We start from the raw sequence: 21098 nt of genomic DNA, 5'->3' as shown, positions 1-21098 counted from the left end.
GGTGTAGGGCCAGGCTGTGAAACTGGACCTTAGTCTTGGTGCTGTCGGTTTGGTGATCACTCAAAGACTGCTCTGGAAGTCACTTTGGAAGCCACAGTGAGATCATTTCTTTTTTAACTCCACCAAATACTTAGTTGAATACATACAACCAAATGACAGCGTTCCACAAATGTCGTCTCTCGTTATTATCACTGTGTGCTAGGCATTGTTCTAGGGTCAGGGAGACTTAATGATCTGTCTTTTAATTATCTGTACATTAGAAAGTATGCTTCGTGGACTTTGCTTTGTGCACTGCCATTTCTTTGGTGTTGGAATAGGGCCTACTGTGTAGTAGATGCTCAACAAATATTCACAAAATTAATGAGTAAACGAAGGGACCAACATGCGTGTTGTCCATGTTGGCAGGCCCATCACCCCCTAACTGGGTGGGGTGAGTCACTGACTGCTCTGGAGGGCTCCCCAAGTAACGGAAGCACTTTAAATGCAGCCCTGTGGTGAAGATGGTATTATTAATTTTATTTTATTTTATTTTTTTCTTTCAAAGATTTTATTTATTTGACAGACAGAGATCACAAGTAGGCAGAGAGGCAGGCAGAGAGAGAGGAAGGGAAGCAGGCACCCCACTGAGTAAAGAGTCTGATGCAGGGCTCGATCCCAGGACCCTGGGATTATAACCTGAGCCAAAGGCAGAGGCTTTAACCCACTGAGCCACCCAGGTGCCTTTATTAATTCATTTTAAAATAGAAAACAATCTTGTATATACAGGCTCACATAGACAATGTATATGTAACTGCCTCTTCATTATGTTTGATAATGTGATGTTAATAAAAACTTAGTTGTTTTTATAGGCAAACTCATTATGTCCATCACCAAATTCCACATCATCTTTACAAACCCTGGTCTCCTTGCAGGCTTGCTCAGCTGCTGGGAATTCCATACTACTTGCCTGAGCTAAAAACCTTGGAATCATCCTTGAGTCTGTCCTTCCTCTCCCGATGTTCAGTCCAGTCCCATCGGTGAATCTTGCTGGTTCTGCCTTCCAACCAGGTGCAGATTCTGACTGCTTCTCACCCCTTCCTTGCTATCGTCCTGGCCCCAGGACCCATCTTCTCCTTCAAGCCTTATTACAGTAGATCCTAAAGTCTCCCTCCTCCTGCCTTCAGACCCCTCCAGTCTGTTGACCGTACTTCAGATTATGTTACTTCCATTCAAAACGCTTCAGCTCACGTCTCTTCTTATTCGGGAGGAAAAAGCCAATGTATACGCATACGCAGGCACACACATCTTCCTGTCTTCTCGATGACCTGTAAGCCCAGCGAAGACGGTGACTTCTCCGTTTTCTTAACAGCCGTGGCCCTGGCCAGGGCCTGACAGTGCCCCGCGTGGGGTAGGTGCCCAGGAAATGTTTGTCTGATGAATTAATGATTGATATCAGCTCCCAGACATGCCCATACAGTAGCTAAGATTTTCTACTTTTTTTTTTTTTTAGGATGGTAAGTGGATTTTTGTTTTTTGTTTTGTTTTTGTTGTTGTTTTTCCTAAAAGGCGAGTTAAAAATAGAAGCTAAATAAATGACTCTTACTGCCTATGGCTTCTTGAGGCGGTTCTTTGGTTCCTCATCTTCCTCTCCATCTTCCTCACCCCTCAGCCCCTCTCACCCTGTCGATCTGGAGAACAGAGGAATTGGAGACGGAAGGAAAGGGGGCATAACTTTCCCCGCTCAGCGTTGGATCTCATGACACTGGCCAGCTTTGTACTGACAACCAGAGGGTTTCCCTTGGTGATGAGAACCGTTTGTGGCAGATCCATGAGAGTTTTTAACAATTACATATGACTTGTTTGATCTTTGCTAAACTATGCGTGTCTGCATATTTACAACTGAAGAACACAGAAAAGGAAGAAAGCCACAAAATGAGGCTAGAATGGTAGGGAGGGGCTAATTCTTGCAGGTTCTGGAATATCTTAAGACTTTGGTTTTTACCCCAGAGGCAACAGGCAGCCACAGAAATGCTTTAAGCTACGGATTGATGCCCTCAGATTAAGTTTTTAAAAGATCACCCCAGATGCCCTGTGGGAAACGGATTGAAATGCAGTCAGAGGGAAACAGGGGATCTCTGAACCTCAGGAGACGGTGACGTGGGTCAGCGTGGCCATCCCCAGCGAAGCACTAAGGACGTTCCCGGCTTCGCTAGAAGGAAAGTACACAGGACTTGGGGTTGCTGGATTGTGTTAAAATATGATTATCCAAAGCTGGTAAAATCACAAAGAATGAACACATTACGCATCCCGCTTTAGCTCATTAGTTAAATGAAAGAACAAAGTAGAGTATTATGAGTAGTTCAAAGAGTAACCCGGAAGCCCACACATTTATGTGCAAAGTAAAATGAATGTTGGAAAGGAGGCAAAACCTTGCCTTGTTGCCAGTGGGGGAAGGAAGTGAGTTGAACCTCTGCTTCATGGGACAGAATTTGCCTCTTCATGGACTAGAATTATGTTGCATTTCTATGAGGTATCCACAATTTAGATGCAGAAGAGCACCCACAGAATCCGAAACACATAATCCTACAAGTGTATGTGCTAAGGAATGCAGTTTTCCGTAAAAGCATGGATTTTTTTCCCCAGTAATTGCATGTATGAGTGTGTGCGTGTGTGTGTGTGTGTCTGTGTCTGTGTATGTGTGTGTGTGTGTGTGTGTGTGTGTATGTCTCTGTGTGTGTGTGTGTGTGTGTGTGTCTGAGTGAGGGCTAGAGGGGAAGGGTCAAATATAGCCCACAGTCTTAAGCAACAGGACTGAATAAAAGTATATTGGACTTTGGGGGAAATCGGAGGGGGAGACAAACCATGAGAGACTGTGGACTTTGAGAAACAAACTGAGGGTTTTGGAGGAGAGGGGGGTTGGGGGGTTAGGTGATCCTGGTGGTGGGTATTAAGGAGGGCATGTATTGCATGGAGCACAGTGTGTGGTGCAGAAACGATGAATCCTGGAACACTGAAAAGATATAAAATAAAAGGAAAAACAAAGGGATGCCTATTTAAAAAAGTATACTGGAGTAGAAATAGGTTAAAAAGTAGGAATAGCCTACTTACTAAACTTAATAATTTACTAATGGCATTTTCTATAGTATAAATATTATGTGACAATATCATTTTTAATATTAATAATTTCCAGTTTACAGACATGCCATAATTAATTAAACCAGCCTCCGTGGAACGTTGAGAGTATTTCCAGTTTTTATGTGGAAGAACCTTATTCCCATATGTTTGCATATTTCCTTAATTATTCCCCGAGGGGGGATGTTCCTAGAAGTGCTATCTCCAGGTCAAAGGGTAGGCATAATTCTGCCTCTAGAAAGTTTGTGCTAATTTACCTCACCATCAGCCAAGGACTGACATAGCTAATTTATCGCCTGTGGATGCTTATTAAGGCTTTTTAATCCTCTCTGTACAAGTTTTATTTTATGATTAATTATCCTGTTCTTGCTGTCTTTTTCTTTGCAGTGAATTTAAAATGTACCTTGCTACCCACTGTGCAATCTTCTCCAAATTAGCATTCCTTTCCTTACAAGTAAAGGTATAGGTAAATGATAGGCATGGGATCATGTTGTTTACTCATTAACATTTTTTTCCCCTTCATGAAATACGTAATTCTGAACCAGCTCATTATTTTAGGAAGTGGCTTGGTCACAGCCTACAAGTTATCATTCCAAGGTGCAGAAGAAATCCTTGTATACGCTTCATCTATCACATTCTGAAATCCCACAAAGATAGTCGTTTGTAGAACTGGAAAGTTATAACCACCCTTGGTCTCAGAGATCATCCAGGCCAAAGCTCTCACAGCGTGGAAGGAGAATTTTGCAGACCCCGGCAGACAGAACAGAGCGGGGGTTATCTGCTAGGCTCCTTCCTGCCTCGTCTTTGGATTGCATCGTTGGCACTATTCTCTGCGGCCGTTGGGCCATCCTTACCTACTGGCATTTGCTCCGTCTCGAAGTGATGGAGGACCCCGAGACTGTAGTGGGCAGCTGGTCCCTGACTGTGTGTCGTGCACCCAAGCTGAGGGGTGGGCACTCCTGGTGAAGGGGTGGGTCAGCCCCAGCTCGGTGAGTGCCTGTGCCTGCGGGGAGCCAGCCGGTCAGGGTGTTTCTCAGCAGCAGCCTTAACTAATTGAGAATAAGAAGTTGAAGTTTAGCAAGGCAAGGAAGGCCAAGAAAAAAGGAGGTACTTCTAATGTAGTTCGAGATACTTTTGCCTGTTTGGGTTTCTGGACTTCGGTCAAGGATACGAAATACTTTGTCACTTAAAGAGAGAAATTTAAAAAAAATTTTTTTTTTTATTTTTAAAATTTGTGAACATTTTTAAAAATTTTAAATTGTGAAATTTTTTTTTAAAAGCAAACACTTCATACAAATTGCTAGGATACCTTTGAGTCCTAGCCTGGGATGTTAAGACCTCAGTTGCAGACATACTCCATTAAAAACCATCCCTGGAGGGATGCTTGGGTGGCTCATCGGTGAAGCAGCTGCCTTTCGGCTCAGATCATGATCCTGGAGTCCTAGGATCCAGCCCCGCATTGAGCTCCCTGCTCAGCGGGAAGCCTGCTTCTCCCTCTCCCACTTCTCCTGCTTGTGTTCCCTCTCTCCTTGTCTCTCTCTCTCTCTCTCTCTCTGCCAGATAAATAAAATCTTTTTTAAAAAATGAAAAAAGTAAAAAGAAATAAAATAAAAACCATCACTGGAGAGGAACACTTGGTGCCAGAGACATTACCAATGCAAATGTCACTCTGAAATAGCTAAGCTATGAAGTCGTCGTCCAGATGAAAGAGCATATGGTTACAACGAAATGTCTCTTTTTAGATTGGGATAAGCTTGGAAATAAACTTCATACAGACGGTTGGACCCTTGGCGTAAGTGGGTGCCTCTCTAGGAGTCCAACTTTTCTGGCAAACTGCTGGGGTAGTGGTTCGCTTGTTCTCCAGAGCAGGGCACACCAAAGGTGAAATCCTGGCTTTTTTTCTGCTACCTTCATGGCCTGAAGTCATACTTAGCGAGTAACCTTCCTGAGGCCTTGTCCTTATGCAGTGGGCACAGTGGGGCACCTGCTTCCCAGGGCTGGGGGTGGGGGTTAACTGAAAGAAGAGAATGCACAAAAAGGTCTTCGCACTCTGCAGTGGGAAGGTTCTGCGGGTGCTACGTGTTGATATGAAGATCCTGGATGAGAAGAGCATTTGGTTGGTTTTGGAGAGGAGGTAAAAATAACGTTAGCCCGTGAGCAGTGAGGTTAATTTAGCAGTGTGTGGCTGAGGGTGTATCTTGACAGTTGCAGAGAAGGCTTTCAGAAGAGCCCACCTGATCAGAGAGAGGGGATGTTGGTGAAATGGAAACTCTACCTTTTCTTCCAAAGTGCACCTTGACTTCACAAAAAAAGATAATGATCAAAAGCTAACTATATCTGAAGGCTAAGAGGGGATGCTATGTTGGTGCATGGCAGAGCTCTCTTCGGGACAGCATCCGAATCGATTGCCAAGGGGTAAATCCCAGACAGTGGACAGGACTCAGAAAGGTGGTGGAAAACATAGAAAAAGCATCAAGTCCACATGAATAATATAATTTTATGTAAGTAAAATTTGGGCTTGTGGGGAGATGGAGAGAATTCTCCATCTGAGAATAGGGATTCTCACCTGGGCTGGGCTCCCTCCTCATTTTCCCTTGAGGGACCGATGGATTTTTAGCTTCATGAAAAGGTCCCATGAGCTTCAGCAGTTGAGAAATACGGCCACAGACCAGAGGCTGGCAAACTGCAGCATGACCTGCTTTTTTTTTTTTTTTTAAATAAAGTTTTATTGGAAGATAACCACACCATTCATTTTTACTTATTCTCTGGCTACCTTTTGCTACAACTGTGGAGTTCAGTAGCTCCCACAAAGACCTATGATCATCAAAGACTGAAACATTTACCCTCTGGCCCTTTACAGAAAGTTTGTTGACACTTGTAATGGACCATCGAGACCTAAGTGGTCACATCCTACATAGGCTTTCTGATTTTTTCTTCAGTATACATGGAGGTGTATATCATTTCCAATTAACAGAAATTTTGTGACCAAAATTTGCTTTCTGTCACCTTTATGACTGTCCATATGTTCTCCAGAAGCTTTATTTGTGCCTCTGCTGTTCAACCCATTGTCACAATCTGCTAATAAAATTAGGAACTCAAAACAAATTCTTACTTGTTTCGGCTGCTTTGTTGGCCCTGAGAGTCTCGGTGAATTTACCAGACCGTTCTTTGTTAGGAGAAGCAGCTAGTAACAGTGTCAGTGATTTGAAACCAGAGCTAAGCAATTATTAAGGGTATCCAATTTTCAAGAAAGACCATGGAAAAAAAAAACAGTACAAATCATATAGGGTTTGGTGACAATTGAAGGCTGACAATAGATGTAATAAGGCCACTACCAATAACTAGCAGGTGCACACTGAAGAAAATTGTCATGGAACTGCAGAATCTGGTGTCTCTCCACCAGACAACCCAGGTTGTCAGAGCTGTGTGATGTGCTTATCTTTTTAGCTTCAGCAGTGGCTCACGCAGATTAACTTGTCCAAATCCGGGACGTTGAAGGTATTCACAAAGCCTCATATTTTTCAAACGTGCAATCTCCGATCGGTATACACTCGTCTCTAGGAGTGGTTCTGACTTGTTCCACCCGGGGACCCTTGGCAATGTCTGGAGATAATTCTGGTTGTCAGCTGGGTAGGAGGAGTGCGCTGCTGGCCTTCAGTTGGCGAAGGCCCGAGATGCTACTAAACATCCCGCAATGCGCAGGACACGCCACCCCCAACACTCTACAAAAAAAATAACTTGTCTGAAATATTACTAGTCCTGGGACCGTAGAACCTTGATGCGCGGGAGGTGAGCTATTTCAAGATAAAATGTATTTGACCATCAAATTTTCTAACAGTATTTTTATCATTAGAATCATCTATTCTTTATGTTTAGCGAGAACTACACTTAGCTGTTATCCTTGGGATGAAAATTTACTCTTTTAAATAGAAAAAAAAATTTAGTCCAATCAATTGACAGAAAAGCATTAACTAAAAAGTGCTGCAGATGGTAAGTCGATGTATTCTATAAAATACGAAGGAGAAGGTTGAATGAATTAATTTTAAGGAGATGAAAAAAAAAAAAACTGCTGTAAACTCTTGAGTGGGATTGTTCTTGAATTGTCATCTTTTTAACAACGTCTGTTACTCCAGCGAGTCCCACGTGTGACCATATTTCATTCCCATGGAAGCGCACGGAGATATTTAGGGTAAGATTTTAATCCTCAGGTACTCGGTGGCTCTCCGAGAATTCTTAGGACAGAGAGTGTCCAAAGGTGAAGTTGTGAGTTCCTTGGAACTCAACAGATTTATTTCTGCTTCTTTATCTGTCTTCAGCTCATGACAGCATCTCACGCTGCTTGACTTCAAAGGCCTCTGTGTCCCCTTGAGGGACAGCACACATCTCAGAGGCCCTCCTTGTGGAGCATTTGTTGGTGAACTCTTTGTTGGCAGTCCCAAGTGGAAAGCACTGTGTTTTGTGCATCTTTATGAATATTTATGGCCCGGGTTTGCAAATTACAAATAAAACACCTGGGGAACGTGTTAAAGAGCAAATTTGTCTGGCCCCACCCCAGGAGGTTCTGAGTCAGTAGACCTTGGCTAATCTCTAGGAATCTACATAATTAACAATTATCTTGAGTGATGCTGGACCAGCGCTGAGAATCACTGATGCGTGATGTCTGGCAGAATAAGGAATGGCCTTGATGGCTCGATGGCTCCCCACTTTTGCATTATTTTTGTACTGTGTGTTTGTATGTTACAGACATCCTGAGCTGCCTTTTCATAAGCCAAATTTTGGGTTTTCCTTCTTTTCTGATTCCACTGTGATGTCCCTGCCAGCAGGTGTATGTGAATTTATAGAATAGTATTTTTGCAGTTGTTTGTAACATTGCACTTTTGCCCTTACTACTTAATAAAACAGAAGAAAAACGGAAAATGAAAAAGATCCCCTAAGCCCACTACAGATGGATCAGAGGTGGGCATTATTGGGCGTGCTGAATTCGAGGAGCCTTTAGCTTGCATTCAGCAGCCTTTGGACATAAGCCAGGAAGAGACTGGTTTGATTGTGGAGAAAATGAACAAGTATAAAAGGAAGTTAGAAATGGTATCATTCAAGAGTGAATCTGAAAGTTGAGGCATAATTAGGAAATGTAAATCATCTTCCAAAGTGAAAATAATGTTTTGCTACAGTGGATATATTTTTGCGTACCTTTAGCATGCTCAATTTCTAAAACATTTTCTGAAGCGCGCACTAAAGAAAGGGGTGGCCGGTAGTAGAATGACAGCCCATTTTTCTGCACTCCTTATGGGAACAGCGTGACCGTTACTCCCGCTGAAATTACAGTCCTCTGGCGGTGATCAAATTTTCAGGGAGACAGTTGTCTCCTCCATTATTCAGACATGGAGTGAGATGTTGGTAAGACTTCTTTGTGTCAGCCACAGGACTGGAAATTTTCATGGTGGGTTCACTATCCTGAGAACGAGTTGATGTTTGAACTTTTATCAGTGGCTCTCACAACTTGGCTTCTTAAAGTTCCTTAGTCTACGGCTTAATTAGACTGGGGTCTGACAGCAACAGAAGGAGGACTGGTGTATAACAGTTAATAAATTAGGCTGTAATTCTAAGATTTTGCTTAATTATCTCTACAACTCTCCATGTAAACATTTTAAGTATTTTATTTTGAAATAGTTGTAGATTTTTATTCAGTTTTAAGAAATACTATGCAAATCCTGTACCCTTTACCCAGTTTTTGTGCTGATAACGTCTTCAAAACTATAATGCGACATCATAACCAAGATATCGACATTAATACAGTCAAGACACAGGATAGTTCTCTTGCTGCAAGGATCCATCTTGGTCCCCTTTTTGTCGATATATCCGCTTCCCATCCCTAACCCCCAACAATCACAGATCTGTTCTCCATTTCTGTAATGTTGTCATTTCACGAATGCTATAAATGGGGTCATATAGTATGTATTCTTTTAGGTTTGGCTTTCCCCTCCATCCCACTCAACATAATTATCTGAAAACTCAAACTGTTGCAGTATTGATAGTTCAGTTGTTTTTGTGACTAAGTAGTGTTCCATGATACGGATGTACCACCTTAGTCCACTGAAGAACATGTGAGTGTTTCCAGTTTTGTGCTGATCCAGATCAAGCTGCTGTGAACGTTTATGTTCAGATTGTGTGTGTGTGTGTGTGTGTGATGTTCACATTTCTCTGGGATAGATACCTAAGAAAGCAACTGTGGGTCATATGTTGCTTGTTTAGTTTTTAAAGAAACTGCCCAGCTGTGTTTCAGAGTTCCTGTACCATTTCTACATTCTGACTAGCAAAGTATAAGAGACCCAGTTTCTCTGCATCCTTTTCAGCATTTGGTGGTGATATTATTATTTTTTTTTCAGCCAATCTGATAGATATGTAGTAATATTTCCTTGCAGTTTTAATTTACGTTTACCTGGTGGCTAATAACATTGAACATTTTTTCTGTGCTTCTTCATCATCTGTGCATTCTCTTTGGTGAAATGTGTGTTCATTTTTTTTGTTTGTTTGGTTTTTTTCTTCCTTGCATTTTGTCATTGGATTGTTTGACCCTTTATGTTGAGTATTAGGAGTTCTTTATGTATCCAGATACTAATCCTTTATCAGATTCATGGTTTGCAATCATTTCTCCCCAGTCTGTAACTTGTCTTTTCATTCTCTTAATAGGGTTTTTCACAAAACAAAAAGTTTAAGTTTTGAGAAGGTACAGTTTGGCAAGTTTTTCTTTTATGGATTATGCTTTTGTTGTGAAGTCTAAGAATTCTTTGTCCAGACCATGATCCCAAACATGGTCTTTTTTTTTTTCTTCCCTAAAGTCTTTAAGTTTTGTTTTATATTTAAGTCTATTTTGAATTTAAAATGAATAGTTTAGGTGAAGGGGTTTGTTTGTTATGCTTTTTTGTTTATTTGATTTTTTTCCCTACAGTTATTCAATTATTCTAGTGCCATTTGTTTGAAAGGTTACCCTTTCTCTGTTGAATTATTTTTCTGTTTCCATCTCCATGCTTTTATATATCTTGTAAGTTCAATGACTATGTGAGATGAAAGCCAATAAAATTGATTTTAATTATACTATTTTACTGGTACCTCTGGATATTTAAGAAATAATAATTCTCTTTCATTTAGTTTACAGCATCAATTTTTGTTAAACAAAACAAAAATAAACAAAAAAACCTCTCTCATGTCATTAGAAATTCTTTCTAAAATTTATTTCAAGTGATATACCTATGGTATCGTATAGATAGGTTAACATACATATTATTGGTGTAGTATAATTTCCTAGGTGTATTGTGTATATTATTCATACTAATACATTTTAAATACAATGACTACCTGTATTATCTTACAGATGCGTACATCTATATTGTATTATATATATTTGTACCACATACTTACTTGTGTAATAGAAGTGGTGTCATTAACTTGGTCCTTTCTCATTATTGAGGCCTTAGTAGTTTCTATTTATTATTATTTAAATAATAATAATAGAATTATACATTCAACCGGATGAGGCATATGTCTTACCCCTGTATTCAGAGCAGAACTTCAACGTGGAGTGGAGTTCGTGTTCATTTTACCACCCCAAACAAAATGATTAATGAATGTTTAGTTTACTGAGTGAAAAGAGAAAAACAGAATCTGTTCAGCATTGCAGACAAGTTCCTCATCCACCTGCCAGTTACTAATAAAGTTGTAGAAGGCATTTTAAATTGAGTATGGTTTGAATGGCCAAATGTTTTATGTGGACTTTTTGTTTCTTCTTAGTATCTCAGAGGTTCTTAAGCTTTATAGTGCATAAAATTTATTTATGGGTCGACTATACAAAGCCACATAAGCATGGTACTTAGAAGGTGATTTAAGGATTAGGGAGATAATTGTTATTGGATACTTACCCACATGTCTGCACTTGAATTCAGAATTCCTCTGTCAATTTTGGGCTGCATTTGGGCTTTTTCTTTAGGATAAATTCTTTTTCTCTTCATATTCGTTGCCAAGTGGCCGTTAGAGATCACGAGCAGAGTGTACGAGTTCCTGCCACTCAGATCTCTGCTGTCAGTGAACATGATCATTAATGCATCTTTATTAAATTTTGGGTTACACCATCTCATTTTATTTTGCTTATGGAGAACATTGTTTTTCATTTGCTCATTAGCTCTTTGCACTTTTTTCTCTTTGGTATGATTAATATTTTAGTGTCTAATTTTGTCTGTATTGGTTATTCCAATCAAGGTAGCTTTGGTTGCTGGGATCAGAACTCCATTCAGCCTCACTCAATTAAGAGTGATGTTGGTGGTGGTGGGGTGCAAGGGACACAGAGGATTTCTAAGAAAATCGGAAGAAGTCAGCAACAGAAAGATTACAAAGGACTAGAATGTCTCTTCTGCCTGAGAAGTTGTCTAGTTCTTTGTACCAGGTTCCACTGCCTAAGTATTAGGCACATGATTCAATATGGTCGCCAACCTCTGTTTATAACCTCCTAGGTTGACCTCTCAAATCAGCCTGTGCCTCGGTAATCGGAGTATCTGGGTGGGGTGTCCTGAGGGAGAATCTGGTTGGTGTTGATCAATCTTTAGCTAGTCTAGTGTCTGGTCCAACTATCGAACCTCAGTTATGAGGGATGTCATATGACACGTAGGGGCCGTCTCTTTCTAGGGCTGACAATGAAGTCTTCAGCATATATTGGGCCCATGGTTTCCATATTTAATTGCATTTGAAATAAGAGCGTGTACCATGAATGCCTATATTATTTGTGCAAATATGGGCTTTTTGTCTCTGGGACATTTTCTGAAATGTTGCTACTGATACTGTTATTGAAATGTTAAGAAATTTGCCTTCAAATATTCATTTTGATTGGATTCCAGTTCTTGAATGACATAATATGCCTGTTGTGGAAACAATTTGGGGTTTTAAAATTTTATTTTCCCAAGGTAGCCTCAGGCTTATGGATTATGAATACTTACAGGTGAAAACCTCAAAAAGAAAACATTTATATGCAAATGCCAGTAATATCTGACTCGGTGATGCTGAACTCTGTCTTTGTATTTCTTCCCAGATATATCAGCGATGCTGGCTAGTATTCAAGAAAGCTTCAAGCAAAGGTCCAAAAAGGCTGGAGAAATTTTCTGATGAACGTGCTGCATATTTTAGGTGTTATCATAAGGTAAAACTTGATTGTTGTGGCTTTCTAGAGATCTGTTCACAAATAGGTAACCCGAGTTCATTGAATCTAAAAACTTGTCTAGATCATTGACCAGAAGTACAAATAATACTTTGTCCAAGGACAAAACATCTCTAAATTACTATTTGTTAATTGTTTAAGATAGTGGACCACTGTAAAGTTACTCTTCTGATTTCCTACTATTTGTTTTTGTTTTTCCAATGTGTAGTGTAGAATTCACCGTGTTCTTTTTGAATTTTCAATTTGTGTGGTAAACCCAACTCCACCATTGAATCCCCCTCACAGTAAAGATTAAGTCTCCATGTATGGAGCACGTCTAGTGCCTGAAACAGATGAGATCCTCATTTAGTGCTTGAAATGTGGGGTGAGCATGATGGAAAGAACCTAGAAAACGGATGAATGGTGAAGGAGCAGGAAGTTCCACTCATTATTTTTTTTAAGCTTGATGACTAAATTTCATTCAGTCTTGCAGTTTGAACAATGGTCGTCAGCTTTCCTCACTAAAAATAGTAACTGTATTAAAATACATCCTCTGGGAGGGAAAATACAAGGCATACTTGGATTTACAAATTAACCGTGTCTTTCTCTCTACAGGGCGATGTTTTTCATGGCCCTTGTTAATGGGCAGCCTGTGTCTTTTCTCTTTCCTTGAAAATTTATAAAAATGCATGGTTTAACTTCTTTTTCCCCCAAGGTGCTGGTGATTTCCATTTTGGGAAAACACTACTCTTGTCTATGGAGGAATTATGTTACTTTTAGGACAGAACATTTTAATTGTTTCAGTTTTCAGTCTTGAGATTCTGATCCTTATTTGATGAGATTTTTTGTCAGGACTGGGGCATTTTATGTGAACCAGTAGATTCCTTAGCACAGAGATTTGGCTAGGTGATGGATAGCGAATAATCTTTCCTTTTTATGCAAATTCTCCACAGGTGGCGACTTTATGACTTCCTATTAAGGGGTTGTTGTTGACACCTTTGTTTATCCAATAATGAAAAGCAGTAGGGCAAGCTGTATTCCTTTGCAATTTAGAGAAATAAAGCCTATGCCATGCTTTATAGGCACATCTGTACATACATAAGGGGAAAAAAAGCAGTAAGCAAGACTTCTGAAATTAGTAGGGAAGGGAGGTAAGAATTCTATCTTCCATGTGAACTCTTTCCCCACCGTCTCATAGTGAAGTTCCATATTCCAAGGTCAGCTTCCTTCCCAGCCTACCATTAACGTAAGGGAGAAGGAACCAAAGGAGACTTCTTCAGGAGTCTAGAATTTCCTCCATCATTTCTCTTCCCTGTGCCACGCATTTCCACTATTCAGATAAGGGTGTTTGTCCTCAGGCAAGAGTTGTTGGGTTGCAAATCTATTACATAGGAGCTGTGATCCAGGAAGCCAGTGAAAGCATACCACTGAACCCTTGCAAATAATCTTGAGCCAGTCTCAGTATTTCTGTAACACCTGAAACTCCTGGTGTCCAGACATTTTGGACCAAGTGTATTATGTCCCAGTTATCTCACATGTACCCAGTATCTTTGCTAGTAATAAGGTGGTGAACAATGATATGGGAATGGCTTGCTTCATACTTACTTGAGAGGCCTTGCCTTATAAGGGAGCTCAGAATGCCCCAGGGGTATTTGGATTATCTCTAGGACAGAAGGAGAGCCTTCTCCAGGTTTCTGTTCCTTAACTGATCTCCATTCCTTCCCTCTACCTCTCAGGTCCATCCAATCCCGGACACCAGATTTCCTACTAATTGACTGTTTTCTTCATTGTTCTTTATTTCCTTCTCATTATAATTAACAAGGTCATCTAAAGGCCACATCTCCTAGGTGGCCAGAAGTTGTGGTTCCGCATCAGCTCTCTCTTGAGAACCTCAGCAGGCTGTAACTTTACAGTTCACCATCTGCCACCACAGGATGGCATGTTTGTGTCACCCCAAAATTCATGTGTTGAAACCCAACCCCCAGTGGGATGACATTTGGAGATGGGGCCTTTGGGAGGTGGTCAGGGCGTGAGGGTGGAGTCGTCATGACTGGAGTTTGTGCTCTTATAGGAGAGAGCCCAGGGAACTCCCTCCTTCCTTCCTCCACGTGAGGACACAGCCATCTGTGAACCAGGAAATGGGGCCTCACCAGACACTGAATTTGCCAGTGCCTCTGCCCTGGGCTTCCCAGGCTCCAGAACTGTGAGAAACAAATTTCTGTTGTTTATAAGCCACCCAATCTGTGGTAATTTATTACAACAGCTCCGATGGACTAAGACACCATTATACTCTTGTCCTGTCTAGTCATTGTGTGTGACCGCTAATGTTGATCAGTCCTTTCTCATTTTGGTAGCGTTCCAAGTAGAGCACAGAAATCCCTGATTCCTCACAATCCTCTATATCAAATACATAAAAATAAAGAAATAGGCTGTGCTTTGTTTACAGACCTTTCCATATTTACGAGGAGAAAAAAGATAAGTGAGGAATAGTTTATAGGAACTCCCCAAATCCAGTCCGTCAGCAAGTGGTCTTGGCTCTGTGTTCAACATGAAGAGGCTCCGTACATTCTCACAACCTCTTTCACTACCACTGTGGTCCAGGCCACTGGGCTGCCTGATGGCTGGCCCTCCACAGTGTATTTAAAACACTCATATCACATCATGGTCCTCCATGCAAAACCCTCAGCCAAGTCCTTGTAACGGCCTACGCGGTCACATGATTTGAGCCCTTGTCCCCCGTTTCACCTGGTCTTCTCAGTCCTCCCATCCTGCTTTACTCTGCTGCAGGCACCCTGGGCTCTTTGCTTTCCTGAGAGCATTGTGTGTGTGGTGTTTTCCTTTTCCGGAATGCTCTCCCCACAAATATCCACGTAGCTCATTTCCCTGTGGTGTTCAGGTCATTACTCAAATTTCTTCTCTAAGAGAGGCTGTTCCTTGATCTCTTATTTAAAATAGATTCCTTTGGCATACCTTCCCATCTCTATTTTTCTCTTCATCACTTATCCCTACATGTATATTTGTTTGGCTGTTTCTTACTGTCCTCCCTACACGACCACAATAAAATAAGGTCTACAAGAGCAGATTTTGTGGGTGTTTGTTTGGTGGCGGGGGGGAGGCATGGTTCACTATTTAATGATCATTGCCTAATACATAATAGACATATTTTAAACTATTGGTTGAAAAGCAACGCATGTTATCAGTAGATGAGATAGAGTACATGCAAATGGCTTTGTGTCCTATTTTTATTTAGCTTACCCAAAGAAGTCTGTACTTGAGACACCTGAAGCCAGGTAAAGGAATCTTGGTTTGAGGGATATGGGGTAGATGGTGATGGGGGCAGAAAAAGCCAGGGTTGGGGAGTTTGGAGAGGACAGACTCAAAAGTAAAACCAAAGTGGATTGTAGCGATCCCCTCTGAATGTGAACCGAGGTAAGGGAAGATGAGGATAAACTTGGCCTACTTCAGACTTCTACCTGCTGGTTTTGGAATTTAATATGTAAATCTTTGGGGACTGTGGTAACCCACAGTCTCTTTCATCTATAATAATCATTAACCAAAGTTCAAAGCATTAGAATGGAAGAATTATCTACATTAAGCCTCCAAACCCTCGATGAGTTCCCGTAGCCATTCATCCTCCTTCCTCTCTCAGATCTGATACATTTAGTATGAATCTCTTAGGGGCATATAAAAAGCCAGAATGACTCTGCAATATGCATTTTTTATCTAAATGCTGTGTAATTTATGAATCTTGATAATAAAATACTGAGGTTATAAGTAGCATGCTGTGACCAGATTTCAGAATTTATTTGCCTATAAATAAAGCAATTTCTGAAAGACATGAGGAGCTGTCCATTATGCTATTTGATCCGTACAGAGCTGGTGTGGCATAGGTAGCCACAATCCTCCTGGAGGAAAACTGTAGCATTTATGAGACCATAGCACCTCTTTCATTTCATTCTTTGAGATATTATTAAGAAAAAAAAAATGCTGTGATGCCTGGGTGGCTCAGTCGTTTAAGTGTCTGCCTTCGGCTCAGGTCATGGTTTCAGCGTCCTGGGATCGAGTCCCAGGGCTCCTTGCTCAGCGGGGAGCCTGCTTCTCCCTCTTTTTCTCTCTGCCCCTCCCTCTGCTTGTGCTCTCTCTTTCTCTCTCTCGCTCTCTCAAATAAATAAAATCTTAAAAAAAAACTTTAAGAAAAATGATACTTTTTTGCAGTATCATTTCTATTAGAAGTTATAAAACAGGAGATTGACTGCAGAATTTTTAAACTTGGTGCCTTCCTCACTGAAAATGTGGCTGAGGAGGAGCTCATGAAAAAAAATTGGAAAATAAATACATAAATAATGCACATACAGAGCAATTCATTTTTCATTTCTTTACCTCTTCTGTGACGTTCCCCTCAAGCACCACAGCTGTCAAAGATGGCTGTGAAATTGATTAACTGTAATTGCAACAATATTAATACTCCAGTGACTTTAAATATGCTTTCCGACCTTCTTGTTAAAGGCAAGTTCACTGTTTTCATTCAGGAAATCAAAGTTGATCACCCCAGCCAGAAAAGGTTGAGTGTTTCTATGAATAATTTTACTTTTTCAAGATGAGTGACAACTGGAAGGCCATCTACATGGAAGGAAGACCGTCTACTGTTTTTGAGACCAAGCCAAATGGTGGGGTGGGACGTATGCCAGACCCAGATTTGGGAAACCTGCTTTCTAATCCTGGCTTTGCCACCAGACACATATGACAGGTTGCTTCACTTGTGTGTAAGGGTGATCTCTGTTATAATATAAGCTGAGGCATATTAAACATTTTAAGAGTTTTCTTGAGCAAAAATTGATTCAAATTGTGCAGCACCAAACTGGACATGGTAGGATCCCCTATCTAAAGGAGTGGGGGAAGGAGTTTTATAGTGAAAAGGAGGAAGCAAAATAAGGCAGTTATTGATTGGCTGTAGCTTAAAGCCTGGTTGTCTGTGATTGGTTGGTTGTCCTTAGCATTTGGACATCATAACCTTGAGGCATTTATAGGCTCAGGATTTGGTTTTCTTCCATAGTCTCTCAGGGCATGAGAGCCACATCAGTCTAATGGTCTCCTTGTTTAATTAATTTAACACCTCCAAGACAAGTCCCCTCATGGCTTCTCCATCATCACACATGGCTAAGCTTGCAGGATTCAGTTCACTTTGGGCCAGAAGGACAGTTCTAACTGATTGTCTAATAGAGTGTTTCCCAAAATGTATGCCAGAGACTGCGAAAGAGGAGGGTTCCAGAAGGATAAGGGTTCTGTGGTCAAAGAAGTTTGGGGACTGCAACATTTCCATCCATTCTTGAGAGTCATAATCCACCATAGCTTATCAGAGGCTCTAAGAAAGCCTATAATATGGACACCTGAGTAACTTTGAGTCAACATTTCCACAGTAACGGGGCCATGGAGCTCCCTTTTTTAATATCGTGTGTTCCATGGAACAAAGACATTCAAAATTCTGAGGAACACAGTTGTGGATATGTATGTCACCTTGTTTATTATCTGTCCACTCGGCCTGTTGTCATTTCAACAGTGAGCATCTGGGGATGGTCATTCCTACTCTACCGAAATCACAGCGTTAACTTATGTATCAAATGAGTACACGCTTGTGAATGTATCAGAAAAATGAGAGACCCTCTCACTGTGAAGAGTAATCACTGTAATTATTTTTGTCAGAGTAATGTATTCTGTCATTCTGTCCTTCCTAAGTGAGCAGGTCACTTTCTAGCTCCCCAACCCATCGTCAGACCTTGTTCTTGGTTTCTGCAAAAGTAGGGTTCCAGGTTCTTCACAGTAAGCTAACATCTTAAAAATTATTTCTCTGAAATTTCCACCAGCTTATCACTTGTGTCTGTTTGTCTGGGTTAGGGTTAATGTTTTCTGTACTAATGACTCGTTCTTGTTTACTCGGCCTCCCTCTCTTCTAAAACTTTCACTCTTGTGATGGAGCTGTCTGTAATAGATCTTTTCAAAATATTACCATATATCAAAGCATCTTTTTTCAATATTCACACAACAGCTTTGGAGTCATTCCCTCTTTGTGCAAGAAACTACCTACCAGACCCTATTCTGGAAACTGCCTTCACTTGGGCCAGTGAGGGCATGCCTCTTCACATCCCCACAGATTAAATTGTAGGTTGTTACTTGGAAGCTTTCCCCAGATGGTAAATGCTTCCATACTCTCATTTCTTAGGTAAATGTAGAGTGGATAGAAGGGGTTAACTATGGTATCCAAACTACATTTTCCTGTTTTAAGTACCCAAGGATGTAAAAGTCTGCACCATTGTGCCAGAGTCTCCTGAAATATGTTAAAAGTTGAATGAACTACCTTTCCTACCTGAGCTTGGTCCCTTTCTCTAGTTCCGTGCCTCAGTGTAAGGCACCAGATTCACCTAGATTCACTCTCTTCCTTACTCCCTCTCCTGTCCAGTCCATCACCACGCTTGCTCACAAATGATACCCTTCATTCCCTGGTCCATGTGGCAGACATTAATCGATCCTTCAGAGTCTCTACTATGTCTTTGTGTCCCCGTGACTCTTCCTGACCTACCCCAAGGTAGCCTGTCTTCTGCCTGGATATGTTTTCATGCTGGTGGCAGATTCTGTCTGGTCGGTGCTGATCCCTTAATCATACCCTTTCTTCCTTGGTGATGGGCAGCTGATTTTTAGCTGGACACAAGGCTACCCAAGGAAAAGACCCCTATGTAGTGAGGTATGACCAAATGACTAAATCCTGGCCCACGTGTAATCAGGGAAGGTGATATTTCCTTCATTTCTTTTTCTTTCCTTTTGGTTAGGAAATGGACATTAGCCATCTTAGCCCACAGTATGGAAAAGACCATGGGTCGAGGATGGCAGAGCACCGGGACATGTCCCATAAAAGTGTAAAGGAAGATGTTGAAGGCTGGTCTGTGCTGCCTGACACCCTGTGTCCTCATCTGGTTCAGGCTACAGTAACAAAATATCATAGACCAGCGACTCATACAACAGGCAGTCAGGTCTCGTGGTTCTGGCGGTTGTAGTCCAAGATCAGGGTGCTGGCATGGTCTGATTCTGGTGAAGGCCCTCGCCTGCGTTTCAGATTGCTCACTTCTTGGTGTGTCCATATGTGGTGGAAGGCATGAGGGAGCTCTCCGGATTCTCTTCTATAAGGCAATGATTCCATTCATGAGCAGTCCACCTTCATGATGGAATCACTTCTAATACCGTCACATTGGCCATTGGGTTTCAGCATATGAATTTTGTGGGGACACAGATACTCAGTCTGTAGTACCACAGAACACCAGGTGAGCCCTAGACTATCTGTTTCTCTCATGTGACAGGAGTAACTCCTGTTGTATTTGGACTTCATAATCTTGGATTTTCTCTCATGTGCAGCGAAGAGCTGATAGAGTTTACCCTCACTGGTAGAGACAATAAAACACATTTTCCTTATTGCCCAGTGCACTCTGGGTAGGGAACTCTGTTACCAGCAAGAAGACCTGCTGTGATCCTCTCTGTTGAGTGTGATTTCCTTGAAGGTGGGAACTGTGCTTTATTCAGCTTTATGTGTCCTTGGGGCCCACCACAGTGTCTCGCACAGTGACTGCTTTTGATCCCAGGGACACTGAGGGTACCTGGGAAATGATCTCTGACCTACTTATACTAGTACCATATAGTGGAAATGTTAGGAGACCCTTTGGTTCTTGGAACATAAAAAGAGCAAAGTCTCCGTTGTTGGAAATGACTGCACGATTTTGCCCTACAGAGAAGACTGTCTAATAATAAAGACAGCCCTGTCACAGTTATACAGATATTTAAATTTTTAAAAATCTATATAAAATAACACACAGGATTAAAAAAATCAAATGATACTGAAGGCCTTAGGATAAAAATTAAATCTTGTTTACTTCATCTCTCCCCTCCGATTGTGGGCTGAATTATGTATGTAATTCCTGTGGATATGGCCTTATTTCGAAATAGGGTCTTTGTAGACATCATCAGTTTAGGATGAGGTTACTGGGTTTGGTATTCTGGTAAGAAAAGACGCAGACACACTGGGGAAGATGGGGGCAGAGATTGGAAGGATACAGCCGCAAACCAGGGGATGCCGGGGACTGTGGGCCTTGGCCAGAAGCTAGGGGAGAAGCCTGGGACAGAGTCTCACTCAGAGCCTTCAGTAGGAACCACCCCCACTGACGCCTTGATTTTGGGCTTAGGCCTGCAGAGAGAAGACATTGCTGATGTTCAGGACCCCCAGTTTGTGATGCTTTGTTACGGCAGCCCTAGGAAGCTCATACGCCTCCCCAGACCTAATCAGCACCTTCGTAACTTGCTTTCATTTTCTCAGTAGTTGTTTCTGTAACTCTAAATGATATGTTTATCTCTCTCTTATTTTGTCAACCTCCTACATTACGAACAGATTCCCCACGTTAGGAAGTCAGTGATGTGGCTCATGTATTCAGTCCCTCGCCAGCTCTTTCCTTTTCCTTACGAAGGGTGGTGATTACATTATTTTAAAGAAGTTTCGACTATATGTGCAACATTCAGTAATATACTTAAACGTCTGTGCCTTTCCCCATTAATGCTGGGAAGAACTTCTTGACACACAACCTCATACAATGAAGGTACCATTGCCTCTACCCTTTGCTTGTCTCTGCTCCAACTTGCTGGGTTTTCTTCGCTTTCATATTATCCAACTCCAGGTTATTGCTGCCTTGTAGAAAGGGGAGCCCACGGTTGCCACCCAGTCCACTCTTTCAAGAGGAAATGGAAATGCAGATTTTTTTTTGGTGAGAACTTC

The 21098-nt window shown here is 41.4% G+C and overlaps 1 protein-coding gene across 2 annotated transcripts in view; it reads left to right on the top strand.

Annotated features, from left to right (window-relative positions):
• DOK5 (docking protein 5) overlaps nucleotides 1–21098 on the top strand; it is a 153705-nt gene that overhangs the window by 56389 nt on the left and 76218 nt on the right. For both annotated transcript variants that reach the window (XM_044262795.1, XM_044262796.1), the window contains exon 2: nucleotides 12188–12295. In XM_044262795.1, the coding sequence (XP_044118730.1) occupies nucleotides 12188–12295 (108 nt within the window). The remainder of the gene's footprint in view (nucleotides 1–12187; nucleotides 12296–21098) is intronic.

Source organism: Neovison vison, chromosome 8, assembly GCF_020171115.1.
Source record: "Neovison vison isolate M4711 chromosome 8, ASM_NN_V1, whole genome shotgun sequence".
Lineage (NCBI taxonomy): Eukaryota > Metazoa > Chordata > Mammalia > Carnivora > Mustelidae > Neogale > Neogale vison.
The sequence above is the reverse complement of the archived record's forward strand: the minus strand, read 5'-3'. Positions and strand labels throughout refer to the sequence as shown.